Raw genomic sequence first — 21,757 nt, 5'->3', positions numbered from 1 at the left:
AAAGTAAATCAGCTTGTGTTCTTAGATAATGCAGAGAAAAATGTAAGAAAGCAAAGTACTATGTAAAACTAGCTAAACAAAAGTCATGGGAAGACTTTGATAATAACATAGAAAATGAATATCGGGAAGGTGGCAAAATATTCTGGAGGCTATTGAAAAAAAGCTTGGAAATGGAGGAAAGAATACTATAAAAGAAATCAGAGATGATAAACATGACATGAAAACTGAAAATAAAGATATTCTAGATGTCTAGAGTAATTACTTTGAATGACTACTGAATGAATAAGTAGCATCAGCACAGTGGTAGAAAACTCTCAACAGGAATACAGTCAGGTATACATATCCATACTTGAAGTAGAGAAAGTCATCAAAAACCTGAAATGTGGAAAGGCAGCTGGAGTAGATGAAATTCAACCAGAAATGGTCAAATATGGAGGTAACAAAGTTTTACAGTTGCCTCATTGCACAGTTCAGAAGGTTGGTCTGAAGGTTGAATTCTGGATATGGATTATGTATGGGTACTATGACAGCTCTGCTCCAATATTTCATATTGGAGCAGAGCTCTCATAATACCCATCTATGAAAAGGGAAATAGCACTGAATGTGAAAATTACAGAGATATTTCTCTACTTGAATGTTCCTGATAAGATTTATGCAAGTATACTTTAGAAATGACTAAGAAAAATTGTGGAAGTGAAGCCTGGCGAAGAACGAGCTGGATTCAGACCAAATAGAGGTTTTCAGGATTAGATTTTCACTTTAAAGACAAATTGTTGAGAAATCTTGGGAATATAACAAGGATTGGTATTTAAGTTTTTGTAGATCTGGAAATTTTAAGGATATTGACAGAAAAAAGTTAAAATACTTTGATCACTTCGAAAGGATGAAAAGAGGACTTCTCAGAACAGTAATAGAAGGTAAAGTTCATGGAAAAAGAGGAAGGGTAGACCATCAATGAGATGGATGGTGTATGTGTGAAATGACTGATCTTCAGAGAGTTGAAGCCTCCATAAAAGCTTACAACAGGACCACACTGCGAGGACTGGTGTGGCACATCGCCGAGCATCAGAGTGACCATACGGCATCAGTGGATGTCCATTGATCATATGATGATGAGATCTGGGCAAGGCATATAAGCAGGGTGCAAAGAGGAATATCGAGTGAGCTCTTAAGTCAGCAGTTATAATTGAAGTAAGTACAGGAAGATGGTTTGATATTAAATCAGGTGTGCAACTTCACATTATGAAGGAAAGTGGTATTAAATCTGATATCAAAAATTTAGGCACAATTTTTAATGAAGATAGTAAATTAGATGTGTAAACAGACAACAGAATTTGTAAACTAGTATGGTGTGAGCCGAATAAATTTATATGGAACAAGAAAGGAATTAGTCAAAACTCTAAATTAGCTGTACATGAGGTAGTGTTCAAACTAATTTTAACTTGTGGATCAGAGAGCTGGTTTAGAAATAAAATACTTGATCAAAGACTGGAAACCTCATAAGAGTTTGAAAAAGGTTAGTGTGGTGAACAGATGGCATCAATGGCAGTATCACATTAAAAATTAGGATATTAGTAAAGAACTTGCCATTGTTAGCAATCAAGAATATGTTGGTAGTAATCTCAGGTGGTTATGGTCACTTGAATAGAATGGAAGAGGAAAGATTAGCAAAACAAAACATCTATATATCTTCTTTGCCAGATTGGCAAAGAAGATATATAGATGGTTTGATACAGAAAGCTAAGATCTATTAATGTTGGGGTCTTGACAGATACTACTCTACTGATCTCAACCTCACTCCAAACAGCTTAAAAATCTTCACATGTACTACTGTTTTTCACTTTCACTCTTGAAGGACACAATTTCTCTGCTACTATTAACAATACTCCCCCTGCTCTCTTCATCTTTCTATGCTTTCAGAGAATTCTATATCTTACCATTTCAAGTCCTGACAACATATTTATCCTCAAACATTTCTATGGCTGCATTTGGGAACAGCCTTCCTTCATATATGATTCCGAAGGAACACAATGCACAGGCCGTCAAATTCAATGTGAATAACTTCCTCATTTCCCAATTCCCTTCACATACATTGTACTAATGTATTATAGGTTGACCAACGAACCTTTCCTGTATCGGCCGAACATAAAGAAATACAAAGTGCACTATATTACTTCATACCGAATGATTAGCATGACAAGACAACCTAATGTTGATTAGAAGTTAGTAATGGTGTAACTTTTTCTTGTAATACTATCATGATTATCCTGTACATCCCCTGAGGGTACCTATCAGGAATTTGATGATGAACTTCAGTGAAGAGCACAAATACTTCATACTAAAATTAACTGTATATTGTCAGCGTGTGGAATCAGCAAGAGATTCCAAGAACAGTAATACAAAGTAAATACAACAATCAGTTTATCAATTAAAAATGGTTGCACATGCCAGAGTAATTATATTTTAAAATAAATAATACATATTTTTGATATTTACAAAAGATGAGAATCTTCCAAACTTTTGACAGAGGGAGAGAATCATTTTGATTCATGTTAGGCTCATGTAAAAGGCTTCACAACTTTCTTTAAAATGATTTTTGTACTTAAAACTGCTTCTATGGAAATAGAGCTGAATTTAGTTTTTGTTGATACCATGATAATGTGCATGTTATGTTTACAGTATATTATATATAACCAATCTTTGAATTTTCTGATTTAAATGAACTTTTAACATCTCAATTGTAGGACAAGGAGAAGCCATTTATGAAATTGGTGTAGAGGATGGAGGAATGCTGGTCGGACTTAGTCCAGATGAGATGCATGCATCTCTGCACACATTATATTTGATGGCAGAGAAATTAGGGGCTACATTGACTGTATTAAGAGAAAGAACTGTACCAGGAGATCTTGGAGAGGAACCTAGAAAAGCAGCTGAGGTATTTGAGTTTTTTTTATTATGTTTATTTGTTTCTAGTTTTGAAACTGTGATAGTTTTTCCATTATAATGCCAAATTGCATATAATGCTTAATGTGCACAAAACCTCTTACTGCAATTGTGTTGAGCAGTGTGTTAGGGAGGGGAGGTAAGCTTTAAGCAGGTAGCTGTGGATGTTTACAATGATTCACCACATTAATTTGATTCATATGTATCTGTGTATGTTGTTTATACTTTGGATGAAAAATTAAGGCATATTTTAACATCTCTCTTATTTTTAAGGATATAGGTGATCCACCGAATGTTCGTTACTTGTATTCCATTCCTATAACTGTTTGTAACACTGAAGATGTACTATTAGTTTTAGTATGAAATATCTGTACCTTATTAATTAAAAGTTATTATTGTGGTCTTACGTGTTCTTTTAATAATTAACATCTCTCTCTCTCTCTTATAAGAAAAACATTTGTTTAATAGTTTGTTTGAGATGAAATGACATCATATATACTAGTTTTACATTTTATCAGTGTAACATCTTCATTATAAAAAACCTGGCATCATTTAATTTTTCAAAGTCACATTTTGCTTGTCCTGTTGATAATATCAAGCTTTATTTAAAATACCTTTAAATGTTCCATGTCATAAAATTGTAATATTCATACAAAAATTCTTAGAACTTACCTCTTAGTAATTTATGTGCACCAGAGAATCTAGTTAATTAAAGAATAAATTCATCCTGCCTTTCGGGGGGGGGGTATATATTTTGTAGTTTTTAATTATTTATTAGGTATTCTTTATCAGTTGATAGCAGTGACAATGCCTTTATGAGCATGAAATATATGTTCATCACAATGTGTCATTCATCTTTTAAACGATGTAAATGCAATTTGATATAATAGATTCTTACTGAAGTATGACTAAAAAAATTCAGTTTTGGTCCATATTTTGCTGGCCTTGGTTGGTCAAGTGGATGGCATATCCACTCTCAAATCTGCTGTATGAGCTTGAATTCCATTCCAAGCACAGAATATGTCATTAGGTTGTAGATAAATTTCATCATCTAGCATGAGAGACCACACCCTTTTTAGAGACTTAAAGTGGTTTGGGAATTCCATGTTTTGTCTCTAGATCTGGGTTTTCAGAGTCCGCTCATAGTACTCGTGTGTGGAAAGGCTTATGTGTTTGCTGTATATGTTAATTTATTTTTAACGGTATTGGTGAGAACACAGACTTATAAGAAAATAATTACTATTTATTAACTTATTTGTTGATATTTCACTGGTATTACATCCAGCATCTTTAGAGCACAAAAACAGTTTGTCACAATACACGAAACAACAATTTAGTATAACAATGGGACTAGTTTAAACAATTGCAATGGATAACACAAAAACTAAAGTCCTAATTAGGCAGCATCCATGTTGGGAGAAAAAAAAAAAGCAGAGAGAGAGAGAGAGAGAGAGAGAAAGCAGGTATTAATTAGGTCTTAAGATGACTGTCTCCCAAATTTTCAATTAATTTATACAGCCATACTTGTTGAGGAGGTTTGGAGTATATTTTAAGGCTTCTGTTATTCCATGAACAATCTCTCTGACTAACAATTTCTTTGTAGCACTTTTGTTTTTTTCCAATTGATCCTGCGTGCAGGGATATCTAAGGCATGGTCTGCTAGACCCGACTTGCTATAACTACAATGCCAGATGTATTTTTTATGTTCACTGAGGCAGATGTCCACAGTTCTTTCTATTTGTCCATAGTAAGCTCGATCGCAGGGTACTTCATGGATTCCTGGATGTGATAAAGAAGTTGAAACTGAAAAGCATCAAAATTGACCTAAGAACTAATGAAAATACAGCTTCAGCATCAGAGTTGTTTGGGTATTGCACTACTTTAAAGATGATGAACTGTTGCCCTTGAGCCTGCATGTTTGCTCTCTTCACTTCATGCCTGGTAAGGTAATTAAAAACATTTAATGTTTTTAATTCTATACCCTGTACTATAGCAGGTTGCATTCAAGATGCCAGCTAGGAGGAAGTCTGATATTAGAATGTGCTGGATTACAAATGCCAGATAGTTAAGTTTTTACTTTCAGTGAGATTTATAATTTCATTTGAGCCTGTGAAAAGCATGCTAAAAAAATTTTCTATTATCATTTTAGTCATTCTCAGTGGATAACATTTCTCTTTCTCTCTCTCTCTCTTTTTTTTTTTAAAGAAAAGAGGGGTAATACATTTTTATGATCGACAGAAAGTATTGTACATTTATGGTTTATTTTATTTTAGTAATTACTCTTATTTTCCTTTGAATAGGTGTTGGTACGAAAGGTTCCGGATGATCAACAGACCATTGAGCTACGAATGGCTGTTCTGGGCAACATGGATGTTGGAAAAAGTACACTTTTAGGAGTCTTAACACAAGGAGAACCTGATAATGGCAGGGGTAGCGCACGGCTTAATTTGTTTCGTCACCTTCATGAAATTCAGAGTGGTCGTACTTCTAGTATCAGTCGAGAAATTTTAGGTTTTGATTCCCATGGTATGCCTGTTACCTATAATACTTGTCGCACAGCTGAAGAAATTTGTGAAATGGCCTCAAAACTGATAACATTCATTGATTTAGCAGGACACCAAAAGTATCTGCGCACAACTGTATTTGGTCTTACTGGTAAGTGATAATTTCTTTGCAGAATTTTTTCCATTTTGAATAACTTTTGCTACTCCTGTTTTTGAGAGAAAGAAAGAAAATGTATATACAATGCGTGCATGCATAAAAACTACTAATAGCATAATTTTTTCAGAAAGTAATATAAGTATATATATATAATAAAATCTTAAACTTTCTCCACCCAAGTAATAAATTCCCGGACTCACCAAAATAACTTTAATCATCTGTTAAATTATAATGCAATTAAAAGGGTAACACTGGCATTTTTTTTTTTTTTTTTTTTTTTGCAATGGCCTGGATTTGAATTCTGTATAGGATGTGAGAAACATTTATGAAGAAAATCTCTTTCAGGTGATTTTCAGGTAATTAACATTCATTCTTCTTAGCTGCTGCAGATAACAGTTGTTAACTTGTAGTGCTGGTGATATCAGAGGAATTTGTATCAGTAGTTATTGTTTCTGCCAAGAGCATAGTTATAGAGCCAACTTTCACTATATCAAACCATTATAGTAAATTTGCTCTTTGTAACTAATACTGAGTCCATGCCATACCAACAGTATGATCTACTGTAATGAACTATTTCTTTGGTACCCTCTGTTTTTGCTATAATGAGCGTGGACTTTCAGGATGAGCAGTAACTCTTTACGTGTGATCTGTAACTCTTTAGACAGATCAGCTAGATCTGTCTAAAGAGTTACAGATCACACCCTCTGTTTTTTAAGAATGCCTACCTTTTTTCCCATAGTTTTTCAACAAAAAAAGACATCAGAAAAATTACTAAAGAACATGGGCACTAAAGTCTCCTGTTCCTGATCACATTCTTCATTTGTTCTCAAACATTGTGCTCCAGAGTTAACCACCTGTCCTGTGTCATCTCTACTGTCTATTATACATAACTGTTACTTATCTCAACATGTAGAAGCAATCACATATCCAGCCTATTCCAAAAAAGGAAGATAGAAGTCTATTGACCAATTGCCATCACTTCATTAATATCCAAAATAATGGAGAAAGTCATCAATAGCTAACTTCTCCACTACCCACAGACCCACCAATTAATCAGCAACCACTAGTATGTATTTCTTCTTTCTCATGTGCATAAATGATCTATTCTCATTCATCAGTAATCTTATTCATAGTTTTGTAGACAATAGTACTATCTATTCATCCTGCTCATTTGACAAACCAGGCAGTGCACAGGTATCCCAAGTATCAAGATCATATACAACTAGTGGCTCAAACATTGATCTGTGTACTATCATTCAACAGAATCAAAATGCTCTGGTCATGTGCAATGCCAGCAAAACACACTCTTGCCTCTTCTTTTGCAAAAGAAATCTTAGCTCACATTTCCTTACCCCTCATTAATTCACAAATCACCAGAAAAAATCAGATCTCTCTCTGCTTGGACTAACATTCCTCCTCTACTCTTTCCCCTGGTCCAAATACATTACATCAATAGCTTCCTTGGCATCTACAAAAACTAGGAATTATCTTTTGCTCAACATGCTATTAAATACTCTATGAATGCTTAACTATATAAAAATCCCAAATCTACCCATGCTTAGAATACTGCTTACATGATTGGGATGGAGCACCCTAAAACTTCTCTAAAAATTCTTGACATTGTCCAGAGGAAGGCAGTTTGACTCATAGACAATCCATCTCTTACAGATTCACTTCAACCTCTCTCTCTCATAGATGCAGTGTTTCAGCTCTGTGTCCATTCTACAGGTTCTTCAGTAATCATTGTTCCACTGAACTGGCAACCACCATTCCTCAATTTTCTGTTGCACCTGTTAATACAAGAGTAGCAGCTGTTACTCAGCACCCCTTTATCATGCAACTGCAAACACACTGAACCTCCTTTTCTTCTTCCTCTTTTATTCCATTTGCCTCTGTCCTTTGTTACAGCCTACTAAAAGAAATACTTCTTTCATTTCCAAACAACTACAACTTGCAACTCTTCAAAAAAAAATGTCAGTAGACTTCTGAGTCCTCACCTACACCCCAAACATGGCACTGATGTGCTTATAGGTCCTTTGACCTCATATGTATGTGATCAATATTAAAAATAAATAAATAAAATGAAGATTTATCAGTATCGTTTTGGAAAATTTCATTATTGTATTAAATTTTTGATACTAATTTTTGGCATATTGCTAATAGTAATAGTAAAAAAATTTAATTAAAAGAATGTTAGATCTGCACCACCTTAATTTAAAAATCAATGAGCATTAAAGGGGAGGGGATAATGCTCATTGATTCTAGAAAAATCCTGAATATGCTGATTACAGGCTATTCAGTTATATATTAGTTAGCATGCACATTTGAATAGCAATTAATATGCAGAAAAAAAGTCGCTGCATTTGGATCCAGAATATTGAAAGAGAAATACCATAAGTAATAGAAAAAAGAAATATACATTCTATTTCATAAAAAAAATTGTTGAGAATTTTTTCCTAAACAAAATATTGCTTTAAAAGTGATTAGATATATGCCTAACTGAATTTACAGGAAGTTATTATATTATTATTGGCCTTTTCCACTAGAATAAAATCCATCTAGGATGGCAATGACATGAACTTATAGCATACACTAAATTCATATTTAGCATTCAAAAACGATTAGACATGGTTAACTCAATTTACAAGAAGTTATTATACAGCACTCTCTCGATTAATGCATTTTCAATTAGTACATCATTTTTTTTCCTATACCCAAATGCAATTAATGCGCCTCGAAAATTCAGTTAGTGCATCTATATATATCTTAAAAAATAAACAGATTTTAAAAATTTTCTATCTATACATTTTTTATGGCTACTGTTTTAAAAAATCACTCATCAGGATGAAATAATTTAGTTACCAATTTAAAACATTTTACAAAGTTATTTTTTAATGTCATACTACACTATTTCCTAAGCTATGTTCCAAATTTACCTCCAAAATTTTTGTTGTCTGCTAATTACATAACATTTGGCTGATCATATCTCATGCCTCCTTTGCAGTTGTTTTCCTAATTTTTTATTTTAAAATATTTTTCCAACCTTTAATCATGAGTAAAAGAATAGTTAGCAAAAAAGTGGAAGTGTGAAAAAGATTCGAAAAGTAATCTCATTGGAAGAAAAACTTGATATAATAAAGAAAAATGAACAAGTCCAAAGCAGAGATAGGACAAGAACACAAAATGGGTGAATCAACTATAAGAACAATTTTATGCAAAGCTGCTCAAAATGATTGAATTAGAGAAACTTCTTTCTACATGGGTCGAAGATCGTAACCAATAACGGATCCTGCTATGCACTGACCTTATTAAATCAAAAGCATTGAGTCTCTTTGCAACCTTGAAAGAAAGGGCTATCAATGAGGGAAAAGAAGAATTCCATGCTGGATGGTTTGAGCATTTCAAAAAGAGAAATACAAGCTAAATACAAGCTATTTCTAAATACAAACTAAATACAAGCGAAGTTCAGCTAAGGAAGTGGCTGCAAATTATCCAGATTTTTTTGAAGAAAATTGTGGAAGAAGGGGCCGTTGTGACCAACAAATATTTAATATTGATGAAACCAGCCTTTTTTTGGAAGTGAATGCCTTCCAAGACTTTTCTGGCCAAATCAGAGAAATCTCAGTCTGGTTATAAAGTTGCAAAGTTGAATGAAATTACTGCTAGCAATATGCGAGCCCTTTGAAAGCACATTCTTCCACATTGTGCTAATGATTTTAGAGGCTTTTCAAATGAAATGGATATGTTGAGGAAATTGCCAACGTTGGTGTGAATTAGGTTTTGATGAGATTGACAATGATAACGTCCAAGAGTTAATTAAATCTCATTCTGAGGAATTGAGTGATTCAAACCTGCTAAATTTAGATGTACAGCAGAAGATCCTGTAGAATATGAAGAAAATTTAACCACTGACAGTCAGCCAAAAGAGATTTCACAGAAACAATTTGAAAATTTTCCATACAATCAAAATTTGTAAACAATGCTTAGAGGCTGACCCTGATGAAGAGAGAAGCAGTAAGATGCAGAAGAGTAGAAGTGGCAATAGGGCTATACCATCAGTTGTATGAAAAACAGAAACAGAATGCCTGCCAAACTACATTAATTCTATGTTAAGAAGAAGAATAATAAATTTATATTTTGAATATGCTTTATTGTCTTTCAGCTTCATGGTTTTCTTTAACTATGCCCTGAGACATACCTATAAAAAAATTAAGGGTTTAGCTAAGGAATGAATTGTATTTTTTCCCATAGGTTATTATATTTGATTGGTCATTTTCGATTAATACATCTGTTTTAAAGAACACATTAGGTGCATTAACTGAGGGATTGCTGTATTATTATTATTGATCTTCACCATTAGAATAAAGTTCATCTAGTATGGAAGGGACATGAACTTATAGCATATGCTAAATTCATATTTAGCATTCAAATTTTTTTCTTCTAGTTGTTCCAAGTAGAAGTTAGCAAGGATAGGAGAAATCGGGCCTATCGCAACACTTTTAGGTTGATAAAGCCTTACATTTCAGCAGAAATTTCCAGAATTCGTGATGAACTGTGATGATATTTTTGCTATTTGAAATTAATCACATCAATAACTTGAAATCTTCTTACAAAAATCAGTAACCTTTGTCACAAAATCAAATTCACTATGGAAACTGAATTAAAGGGAATTACATGGTTCCTTGTCATAATTTGTCTTTTGCACTCTCTTCAGGTTGATATTCATCACACTTGTGCTTGCCATCCCTCACAGAAGTATAGTATTAAGTGCCTTCTTTCAAGAGCTCGTGTCATCTGTTCTTCATCTGAACTACTTTAAAAAAAAATTCTACGATCAAAGAAACTGCTATCTTCAATGTTATATATATCAAAAACAGTAAAGAAGATTATATACTATATGCCATTTTTCTCTGACCTCTGAAGACATCTCTTGTATCTTAAAGAAGTTAAACATCTCTACCACATTTAAGTCTATTAATTCAATGAGGTCTATGATACCATCTGCTGCCCAGAGTGTATTCAGTCCCATGCAACTTCCAATTATTCTATTTTGGACCAATAGGCTGACCTCTTCCTATATGCATCTCTGAACATCAAACCCAAATTGCCTCTAAAATGCAACAAATCTCATCTAGCAGAACATGAGATTACTAGCCAAGTCACAGGATCCTTTGGAATGACACTAAATTAGTGCATAGATGTTCCCATAAATATAAATGTTTCTTTAAAAGAAAGTGCAGAAGTCATTCTACATTGCCCTGATCCCAACCCTTTTATGCCAAAACTATATACATATATTTTTAATACATTTATTCTCACTCACATGCCTTATTTGATCCTAATAGTATTGTTTTTTATCTGGCTTTCTCATAACTGCATAAAAGCAAAGATTTCATTCTCCATGCACCTTCATTGTTGTTTGATTTCAAACTGTAATACACTGAAGATGGTTCATGATGTGTGTACCAAAATATCTTTACTTTAATCAGTCTTAGTTAATTATATATTCCACTGTGATTTCATGTAATTCTGTGATAATGAATAATGCAGTTATCCTTTCATCAGCATAAAACATAACAAGAGTACTGACATATGGTCAGCAGTGCTAAGTTAAATAACCAGTATACATTAATATTTTATTAGCCATCCTTTAGCTATAACAACTAATTCACACCTATACAACCCAAAGGGTATTGCACATATTTTTAACTCTTAACAGTAGAAAATAAATTTTGTCTGTTGTTCTCATCTCTTTCTTCACCATATCTTTATCATGTCTTCTAGTAGGTTTAGCCAAGTACATTGAGCTTCTCCTATCTTTTCCTTTAGTGTTACACAGTGATCAGCATTCATTTTAGACAAACTATGGACTTTTCAACCTTGCTAGAAATAATAATTTTAATTTCCCAATGTTTTGCCCTTCATATTAAGGTCATCATCTGGAGTATACACGTATATATGCAGAGATAAGCTATTTACATTTTACATAGTATGCTAAAAAGACATTGATTTCATCAACGGTTATTCTACTGGCCTGACATCTAGTGAAAAAATAGATTAAATTGAATTAAAATAAATGAAATAAAATAACTACATCAAAGCTATATTCTATTTAAGACAGTATCAGGGAAAAATTTTTTCCTATAGATAGTTTTATTACAGCAAAAATGATGTCTCCTAATTTAACATGAGAATCTTTATATTAGATTTAAGATTATGGATTACTTATAGCCCTATTTATAAGTAATTCTTAGGGAGAAAGGTTATGTGTGTAGAATATGTGCCTTCCATATTCTTGGGATTTTTAGACTATCATTATTGTTAAGATATATGGCAAAATACCTCATCATCATCATGTATAGGATAGGATAGTGTATAAGATAGTACTACATGAAAAATTTACATCATTACTAACTTTCTATCTACAATTTTCCTCCAAATCAGTCTGTTACTTGCCAAGACTAAAATATTATCAGATCTTATATTTCTGTTGTCTAAGGCACTTTGTACAGTATTAATCCACCTATATCTTGGTCTTCCTCTGGATCGTTTTCCTGCCAACCTGGCAGAGAATACTTGTTTTGCTAATCTTTCTTCACCCATTCTGTTTAGGTGACCATACCACCTGAGATTAGCTCTGCTAATGTATTCCTGGATGCTGACAATGTCAAGTTCTTTCCTAATTTCCTCATTTTTAATATGATATTGCCATTGATGCCATCTGTTCACGCCTCTAATCTTTCTCAGGACTCTCATATCTGCAGTCTCTAGTCTTTGGTCAAGTGTTTTACTTCTGACCCAGCTCTCAGATCCATAAGTTAAAATCGGTTTGAACACTGTCTTGTATATAGCTAATTTAGTGTTCCGACTAATTTCTCTCTTATTCCATTGACTTCCTAACATACCAGCTTTGTTGATTCTGTTGTCTATTTCCATATTTAATTTACCATCTTCACTAAAAATCATGCCGAAGTAGCTGAAATGTTTTACTTGTTCCACAGGTTCTCCGTTCACAATGCAGTTGACATTTTCAACGATTCTGCCGCTTTTCATTGTTTTTGTCTTTTTATTGCTGACCTTCATACCATATCTATCACAACAGTTATTCAATTTAGTCAGGGATTCATGCAGACTTGTAGCAGATTTATTTAGGAGTATAACATCGTCGGCATAAAGCAAAGAGCTGATATTAACATCTCCAATTTTGATAACATGTTTAATTCCACTTTCCTTCATAATGTGATCCATATAGATAATGAATAACAGAGGGGATAATGTAAATACTTGTCTCACACCAGATTTAACATTAAACCATCTTCTTGTACTTCCTTCAATTCTAACTGCTGACTTACAATTCAAATAAAGACTAAGTATTGCTTGATATAATGCCCCATTGACACCATATAACTGTAGCATTTTCAATAGCTTCTCTTTTGGTACCTTATCATATGCCTTTTCCAGATTGACAAAACTTAAGTATAGATCTTTGTTATATTCCCATGCTTTCTCAACTATTTGTCGTAAAGTGAAGATCTGATCCTGACAGCCTCTATTTGGCCTGAATCCAGCTTGTTCTTCACCAAGCTTTTCTTCCACAATTCTTTTCAACCGTTTCAGGCCTTTGATGGCTTTTTCTACTTCAAGTATGGATATGTATTCCTGACTGTATACCTGTTGAGTGTTTTTTACCACTGTGCTATCACGGCTTCTTTTATTTAGAAATTTTTCAGAGTAATTACTCCATACTTCAAGGATATCTTTTTCTCCTGTTTTCATGTCACCTTTATCATCTCTAACTCCTTTTACGACCTCCAGAATATTTTGCCACCTTCTTGATATTTATTTTCTATGTTTTTGTCAAAGTCCTCCCATGACTTTTGTTTAGCTAGTTTTACAAAGTTTTTTAACTTTCTTACATTTGTCTCTGTATTCTCTAAGAGCACGAGCTGACTTATTTGCCAGGAACTTTTGATATGCCTTCTTCTTTTCCTTCACTGCCTCTTTAACTTCTTGTGTCCACCAGGGAGTTCTGATTTTTCTATCCTTGCAGACAACCTCACCACATGCCTCTCTGGCTGAATCGATGATGTTTTCTTCAAGACTTGCCACTGAATTTTCAAGGTTTGGTTGCTGTTCTCAAACTCTTTCATTTTTTTCTTCGATAATTTTTGTGTATTTTAGTCTGCAGTTCACATCTGAGAGTTGCTCAACTTTTATTCGCTTTAAAACTTTCTTACATGTTATTCTTTTCAATATGAAATTCAATTTTATCCTGCTCAAGACTAAATAGTGATCACTTCCAATTTCAAATCCTCTGTACACTCTGGTGTCCTGCACCAGGGAGAAAACATCACTATCAACAATAACATAGTCAATGAGACTTTTTCTTATTCCTTGCCTCTTCTCTCCATGTGAATTTGTGCACATTTTTATGTTGGAACATTGTGTTAATAATAACCAGTCCATGTCCTGAGCCGAAATCCAACTGATATTTGCCATTATTATTAGCTTATTAGCTTTGCTCTTTTCTTCAAATTTTCCCAAAATATTTTTCTATGTCTCACAATCATTTCCCACTCTGCTATTTAGATCCCCAACAAGGACCAACTTTTCCTTTTTCATTGTGTCAGTTGCTTTCTCTAAAGCATGAAAAAATTCTTACACCCTACCTTAGTAGAACCTTCTGTGGGATCATAGGCACATATAAGTCTCATTGTCCAGTTTCCTGTTCTCATATTTGCCCACATCACTCTACTTGAGACTGACTGCCATTCAAGAAGATTAGCCTCGTATTTTGTGTTGAATACTATGGCTACTCCTCCTTTTCCTTGATTGTCATTTCCTGAATATAACATTTTGTATTTATTGCTCAGAAAGATCTCACCAGTTTTGGTCTTTTTTGTTTCAGTCACCCCTATTATGTCGATCTGGTACTTATCTAATTCCTCAGCTAGCTCCATTTCTTTGCCATTCAGGCTTCTTATGTTGATGCTACCAATCTTTAACTCTGGTGATATTGATTTGGGGTGTGTTTTCAGATTTGTTCCAGTAGCTGACTTTTCGCTGTTCGCCCTGGTTCCCTGGCGAAAAGAACGGGGGCCTTTTTTAACCGGGTGACACCCCAGCTGGCATGAAATTTTGTCATGTTGTACCATCATTTTTTATTTTGGTTTAAGCCAATAGGAATACAATTTGGTTGGCTAAATCCCAAATTGGCAGCCCATCCTCTTTCATTCAGTATCCAGGTAGATACCCAACAGGGTGCACCACGAGAAGGTGAGGATTGGACATTAGGTCAGAAGCCCTGGTCGGTTCTCATTCTTTTAAAGACTATGTGAAGGTCTCCTCTCAGTTATATAGCTTTGACTCATAAGCACCCCTTTCTACCTACAAATAGAAAGCACAGCCATGGACTCCCCCCCCCCCCCATTGCTAACTTTTACATGGAATATTTTGAACAGTGTGCTCTAGATTCCTCTCCTTTAAAACCCAAAGTCTGGCTTAAACGATGTTTTCACTATCTGGCCCCATGGGTCGCCAGACATTAGACACGTTCCTGAGCCACCTAAACAAACAACACAAATGCATACAATTCACATTTGAGATTGAAAAACAGAACACACTTCTGTTTCTAGATATACTTGTCACATGTCTTCCTTCTTGCAATCCTTCCTTCACTGTTTACCTGAAACCTATACATGCACACAAACTCCTACCACTACCCAACACAAAAAGTATGTGTCATTAACACACTAAAAAACAGGGCTTTGAAGATTTGCTCCAATGAACAAGCACTTAAAGATGAATTAAAAGTTATCAGCAATACCTTCCTAAAAAATGGTTATAGCTAAAATACTAACAACAAAATTCTTCACAAGACCTCACTTAAAAACAAAAATAAACTAGACTACAATAAAACTGTAACCATTTTATACATTGAAGGGATATCAGATAAAATAAACAGAATACTACAGAAATACAACCTTAAAGCCACTTTTAAACCTCCTGCAAAATTAAAAAACTTACTCAACTCATCCAAGAATCCACTTCCTCTGCTGGCCCACCCTGTAGTATACTATATTCGCTGCAATAATCTGCTCTATATAGAAGAAACAGGATGGACAATTCCTATCAGAAAAGGAACATAAATGGCAGATTAAATTTAATAACTATGGTGAAGAATTGTCTGATCATGCCCTGAATACTTTACATAGAAATTGACTGGAAAGGCACCTGTTGTTTACATCACACCAAAATGGTATGAACATAAGTTTAAGGAGGCCTGTGAAATTCTTGTAAACCACCCTAATCTTAACAATAATGATGGTCTAAATTGACAAGAATTCCAAGAATATGGAAAGTACATATTCTACCCACATAACCTTTCTAACTAAGAGTTCATTATAAATACGACTATAGGTAATCAGGATCTTAAATCTAATATACCAATTCTCATGTTAAATTAGGACATCATTTTTGCTGTAATAAAACTATCTATAAGAAAAAATTTTCCCCTGATGCTGTCTTAAATAAAATATAGCTTTGATGTAGTTATTTTATTTTAATTCAATTTAATCTAATTTTTTAATAAATGTCAGGCCAGTAGAATAACCGTTGATCAAATCAATGTCTCTTTAGCATGCTGTGTGAAATGTAATATAGCTTGTCTCTGTATATATATATATATGTGTGTGTGTATACTCCAGATGATGACCTTAATATGAAGGTCAAAACATTGGGAAATTAAAATTATTTCTAACACAGTTGTAGAGTCCATAATTTGTCTAAAATGAAAGCTTTTCCCATCTATTTTATATATGCTCTGAACCATTTTATAAACTTCAATTGAATCTCCTTGCTATTATTTGAATGTTCTTATTAACATATGACATGTTTGTCTGTTGTCAGAGTACTTCATGACCAGTAGTAGTTGCGTGGAATGCTAAACCTGATTTGTTCCCTTCTTTTTTTTGCATGAGAGATCCGCATGTTCAACCATGCAGATCTCTCCTGACCTTTCCGTCTGGCCTACGTAACAGATACCACAAGAAAGTGAATCTGATAAACTCCTAGTTTTTTCATGGGATGATGCAGAGGTTGTGGGATCTAGGAATCTTGATATTTTTTGCAAAGGAAGAAAAGCCACTTTTATGTTGTACTTGTGGAGCAATGTAGCCAATTTGTCCTTGATGTATGGCAGCATGATTGCATTCTTGAAATCTTGTTTTGATAAGGGAGTTGCAGGAGCTGTGTTAAGGATTTTTTTGATTGTTTTGGGTTCGAAACCATTAAGTGTGAGGTTCTGTGTCAGGTAGTGTAATTCTTCATTTTGCTTCATCTGTGTGCTAGATATATTGTATGCTCTGTCTCTCAAGGTTTTAATTATGCCTATTTTTTTGCTATGGATGGTGGTGTGAGGCAGCATTAAGAAATCTTCCTGTTGTGGTCGGTTTTCCATATATGGAAAATGATAACCTTTTTTCTTCTTCGTTTACTTCTATAAAGATTTCAAGGAAATGTAATTTTTTATGTTCTAGTTCTATAGTGAATTTTATATTTGGATGCAAATTGTTTAGATACTCTTTAAAAACAGTCAATTCAACTACTATTCCCATTCCTGGCAACAGACAAACGTGTCATATGTTGATAAGAAGTGTTTCACAAGAAAATTTAAAGAAGCTGCAAAAATGCTTAGAATCCCTACACAATGCAATAAAAATCAAGGCTTGATTTTACAACGTCTAGTCTGTCTTTATCAAAAATTTAACTGCCTCGAACCTTGGATGTAACACGCGTGAGCCACAGAACGTGACAACAACTAGCATTGTTCCAACAAGCATACAGTAACAAACGTATCATTTTGTATTCAGGTTCTCAATTAACGAACAGTTATGAAGTTAAAAAAGACATCTAATTGACTATTTAATTCGGTTGTTGTGTTCAACTTTTATACACCATTACCCCTGATGATGTAAGTCTTACGAAGAATGAAACTTGTTGGGTTTTTACTCTCTTATTTTTTATTGTTTAATAAACATGTGGTCTCAATACCGAAAACTATCTCCAGAACTGCTTACCCACAGAAACCTTCACTTACATATGTATATAATGTGTCTGGAAACTCAAACTAGTTCTATGAGACCAAAGAACTAGTTTGAGATTGGCTTTATTGATTGCTTGGTTTGCAGTGTTCTGTGTAGAAATTGGTTAAAGGGGAGCAGAGCCTATGGGCTGTTCCATCTAGTTTGTAAATCATTACTTTCCACAGGAAATAACAGAATGTACTGTAAATTTGAATAATTCAAATGTCTTTCAGAAGGGAGATATAACTTTAAAAAATCAAGGGTCTCAGTTAATGGTACATCGGTGAATAATGATGTAATATTGTAACTAATCATTATGTCTGAACTTTTGAAAATATGGTCTCTTAATATGCTTTTTAGGTAAACTAAAAAAGATGAAAGAATTACCTGTGTGTGTGTGTGTGGGGGGGTTTGATTTAGCCAAATATTTATCAAGTTTTTATGTAGGACTGTTTATACTATCCACAGTTTGGCATGGGAGCGTATCTGGTTTATGAATTTTTGGTGCTCCATATATTCTGGGTGGCTTTACATGAAAAGCTTTGAGTTTGTTCACTGTTTCTTTAGGCCAGGAAGTGACTTTCTTCAATAATTTATGAACATTATTCTTTTGTGAGATAGTAGGGTCATAGTCTGCTTTGGTTATCACAATATTATTATTATTGTATAGCTCTTTTAAAGCACTGATTTCTTTTTTGTGTCATTGCTTTTGCAATGCTTGGATTTCATTAAGATGTTAGCTGGTTAAAGGGGTAGAAGAGCTCTACATCTAAATGTTATTGACTATAACTGGAAGTAGGTTGTATATTCTATGTTCAATGGACACCATTATTTCCACTTTTGGAACTTGCCCATGTGTAACAGTAAAGTAATTACCTTGATTTAATGCTGGCAGTCCCTTACAGCCTACCTCAGTTATAGCCAACAACATTCGTTTAGATATAGCTAACATCTTAATGAAATCCAAATCTCCCAAAGCAATATGTCACAAAAAGAAATCAGAAAATAAACTAACGATGAACTACTAACACATAATCCTTTCTGCCTGTCCTATCCAGAATTAGACCTCTTATGTTGATATAAATATTTTTCAGTCACTCAAGGAATCACTCCCTGAAGTTTGGCAACTTCCTACTGGAATACTTATACATAAGCCATTTCACATAAATGAGGGTCTGTATAAAATGGTAGATTAAATTGTGTATTGTAGACCAAAATTGAATTTGATCGATAAATTTAGAGTGGATCACATACCAGCTTTGATAAGGATTTGTCAAGTATTTATTTAAAAAGATAAAATATGGTGTGCACGTGCACATACATGGATATGCTTTAAGCAGCTGTTTTACTCAGTTTTCTGATTTAATATTTGACCTAAACAGTTCTTTTCGTTTATTATATACTTGTAATTTTTTATTTTATTTTATTATTATTTTTTTTTTAGGCCATTCTCCTCATTTTGCAATGCTAGTCGTTAGTGCAGTATGTGGTGTAGCAGGCACAACTAAAGAGCATCTTGGTCTTGCAATGGCTTTGGATGTGCCTTTTGTTGTTATAGTGAATAAAGTGGATTTGGCCAGTCCAGCATGTCTTCAGCGTACTCTACTGCAATTGCAAAGCTTACTGAAAGGACCAGGCTGTAAAAAGGTACTTCAGTTATTTTTTTTTAAAAATTGTTTAAGATAATATTATAAATTTTATACACAGATCTTTTTCATATATTTTATTATTTTCCAAAATACAGTTGACTCTTGCTGTAGAATAGATTCAGCCAATACTTCACAAGCATACAGTGCAATATTATATGAAAGTTATGAAAGTAAAGCATAATGAAAATTTGCAGTACTTTGTTTGCTTTTAGTCCATTTAAGATGGCAGTTTGTCTAAATGTCCAGGTGTACAGTATGTATTATAAATATGTTTGAAGGCGGTGATGGCTCTTATTATTGAAGCATGTATGTGTGTGTCACTGTAGTATTAGTGGAGTAGGATGTTCATTTGTCGAATTCTCTTTAAGTATTATTTATGTTTTAGTGTTTCTTATTAAACTGAATTATTGTACAGACAAGTTAGTACAATTGTTTAGGTCTTGATGTACTTTGGAAAGTAGAATGTCATGTGTGGATGATATATTCACTTTGTATTGTCCATTTGCAAATTGTCATTTATGTATGTGTTGAGAATGGCAGGTGATGATATTACATCTTTGAGGGCCTACTTATTGTATTCATGTATGCTATCTGTGACTTGCCTATTTTTCTTTACTTGGGTTGTCTGGCAGATACAGTCAACTCTCACTGTTGTAAACACCGTTATATCATGCTGCCTGCTCTAACAAATTACTTAAAATAATAGTTTTGTAAAAAAAAAGTAAAAACAGTTGCATAGGCACATAGCAATACTATGGTAAAGGAAATTCACTAAGCAAACTATCCATGATAATAAACAATTCCTATTGTCATTGGAAGTTTGTTGTAGAGAAGTTGACTGTAATTCTAAACCAAAGTAGGTATGCAGTATTCTTCTTATTCCAATAGATTATAATTTGTGCAGTATTGTTTCTTGATCAAGTGTTTTGAAAGCTTTGGTTAAATCAAGAGGAATAAGGATAGTAAATGTGTTTTATCGAAAGCTTTGTATATTCTCAGTAGTGTCTTCTAGTGGCATGGTTGTGTTTTTTATATCATTGTGTACACCAGGTGTTTTCAAGAATTTTTCTTCCTTTATGTTTTTATTTGTGATACTGTTTCTTTTGCCATATTTAGATCAGTGTAAATGGTGTTGAAAGTCTCATACATTTCAAAAGTATAAGACTTCATCATCATCATCAATTTCCTGGTATGTACCCTCAAGGATGTTTAGGCAACTATGACAGTGCTACATGATTAAGTTGACATTATTATTAACCTCCTATCCACAGTTTTCCTCCAAATTAGTCTCTTACTTCGAACCACTCCAATATTGTCGTATCTAACATTTTGTGCTTCTTAGACACTTCTGAATGCATCTGTCTACCTAAACCTTAGCCTTCCTCTCAGTCTCGTTCCTGCGGTCTTGGCATCAAACACCTGTTTTGCTAATCTTTCCTAACCCATTCTGTTTAATTGGCCAATACTATATTAGATTAGCTCTGCTTACACATTCCTGAATGCTAATAATGTTAAGTTCCTTTCTAATATCTTCATTTCTAATATGATTCTGCCATTGATGCCATCTGTTCACTCTCCTAATTTTTCTCGGAACCCTCATATCTATATCTAGTCATTGATCAAGTGTTTTCTTTGTAACCCAACTCTGAGATCTATAACTTAAAATTGGTTTGAGCACTGTCTTGTATACTGCTAGTTTGGTGTTCTGACTAATTTCTTTCTTATTCAATATACATTTATTCAACTGGTTACCCACCATACCAGCTTTGCTCATTTTGTTTATTTACAGATTTAACTTGGCATCTTTACTAAAAACTGCCTAAATAGCTGAAATATTTTACTTGTTCTATAGGCTTTACATTCAAAATGCAGTTGAAGTATTCAATGTTTCTGTCTATTTTCATAATTTTGGTCTTTCTACTGCTGGTTTTCATGCCAAATTCAATACAGCTGTTATTCAATTTAGTTAGAGAGTCCTGGAGACTTGCACTAGATGTTTTTCAGAGTACAGCATCATCTGTATAAAGCAAAGAGCTAAGTTTGACATATCCAATTCTAATATTAGCCCCAATGCCATTTTCTTTCATAATGTGATCCATATGAATGAAGACTAAGGGTGGAGATAATATTCATCGTTGTCTTCTGATTTTACATAAAACATCTTCCTTTATTTCCTTGAATTCTAACTGCTGACTTACAACTTAAATTTAGACTATATATTGTTCTATATAATATTCCATTTATCCCATATAATTGTAATGTTTTGAAAAGCTTGTCTTTGGGTATCTTGTTATATACCTTTTCTAGATCTACAGTATATAGATCTAGCATAGATTTGGCAAGAATCTAAATCTTAAGTATAGATTCTTGCCAAATTCCCATGATTTTTCAACTGTATGTCATAAAGTGAAAATCTGATCT

At 33.7% G+C, this 21,757-nt stretch overlaps 1 protein-coding gene across 3 annotated transcripts in view; it reads left to right on the top strand.

Moving 5' to 3' along the window:
* LOC150106480 (GTP-binding protein 2) overlaps positions 1 to 21,757 on the top strand; it is a 94,590-nt gene that overhangs the window by 33,973 nt on the left and 38,860 nt on the right. For all 3 annotated transcript variants that reach the window (XM_090392466.1, XM_090392468.1, XM_090392467.1), the window contains exons 3-5: positions 2,745 to 2,935; positions 5,244 to 5,598; positions 19,132 to 19,334. In XM_090392466.1, coding sequence (XP_090248592.1) covers positions 2,745 to 2,935; positions 5,244 to 5,598; positions 19,132 to 19,334 — 749 coding nt within the window. The remainder of the gene's footprint in view (positions 1 to 2,744; positions 2,936 to 5,243; positions 5,599 to 19,131; positions 19,335 to 21,757) is intronic.

Source organism: Typopeltis vanoorti, chromosome 5 (genome assembly GCF_054136105.1).
Source record: "Typopeltis vanoorti isolate ZY-2024b chromosome 5, IOZ_Tvanoo_1.0, whole genome shotgun sequence".
In the NCBI taxonomy this organism is placed as follows: domain Eukaryota; kingdom Metazoa; phylum Arthropoda; class Arachnida; order Uropygi; family Thelyphonidae; genus Typopeltis; species Typopeltis vanoorti.
This window is presented reverse-complemented; position numbering and strand designations above follow the sequence as displayed.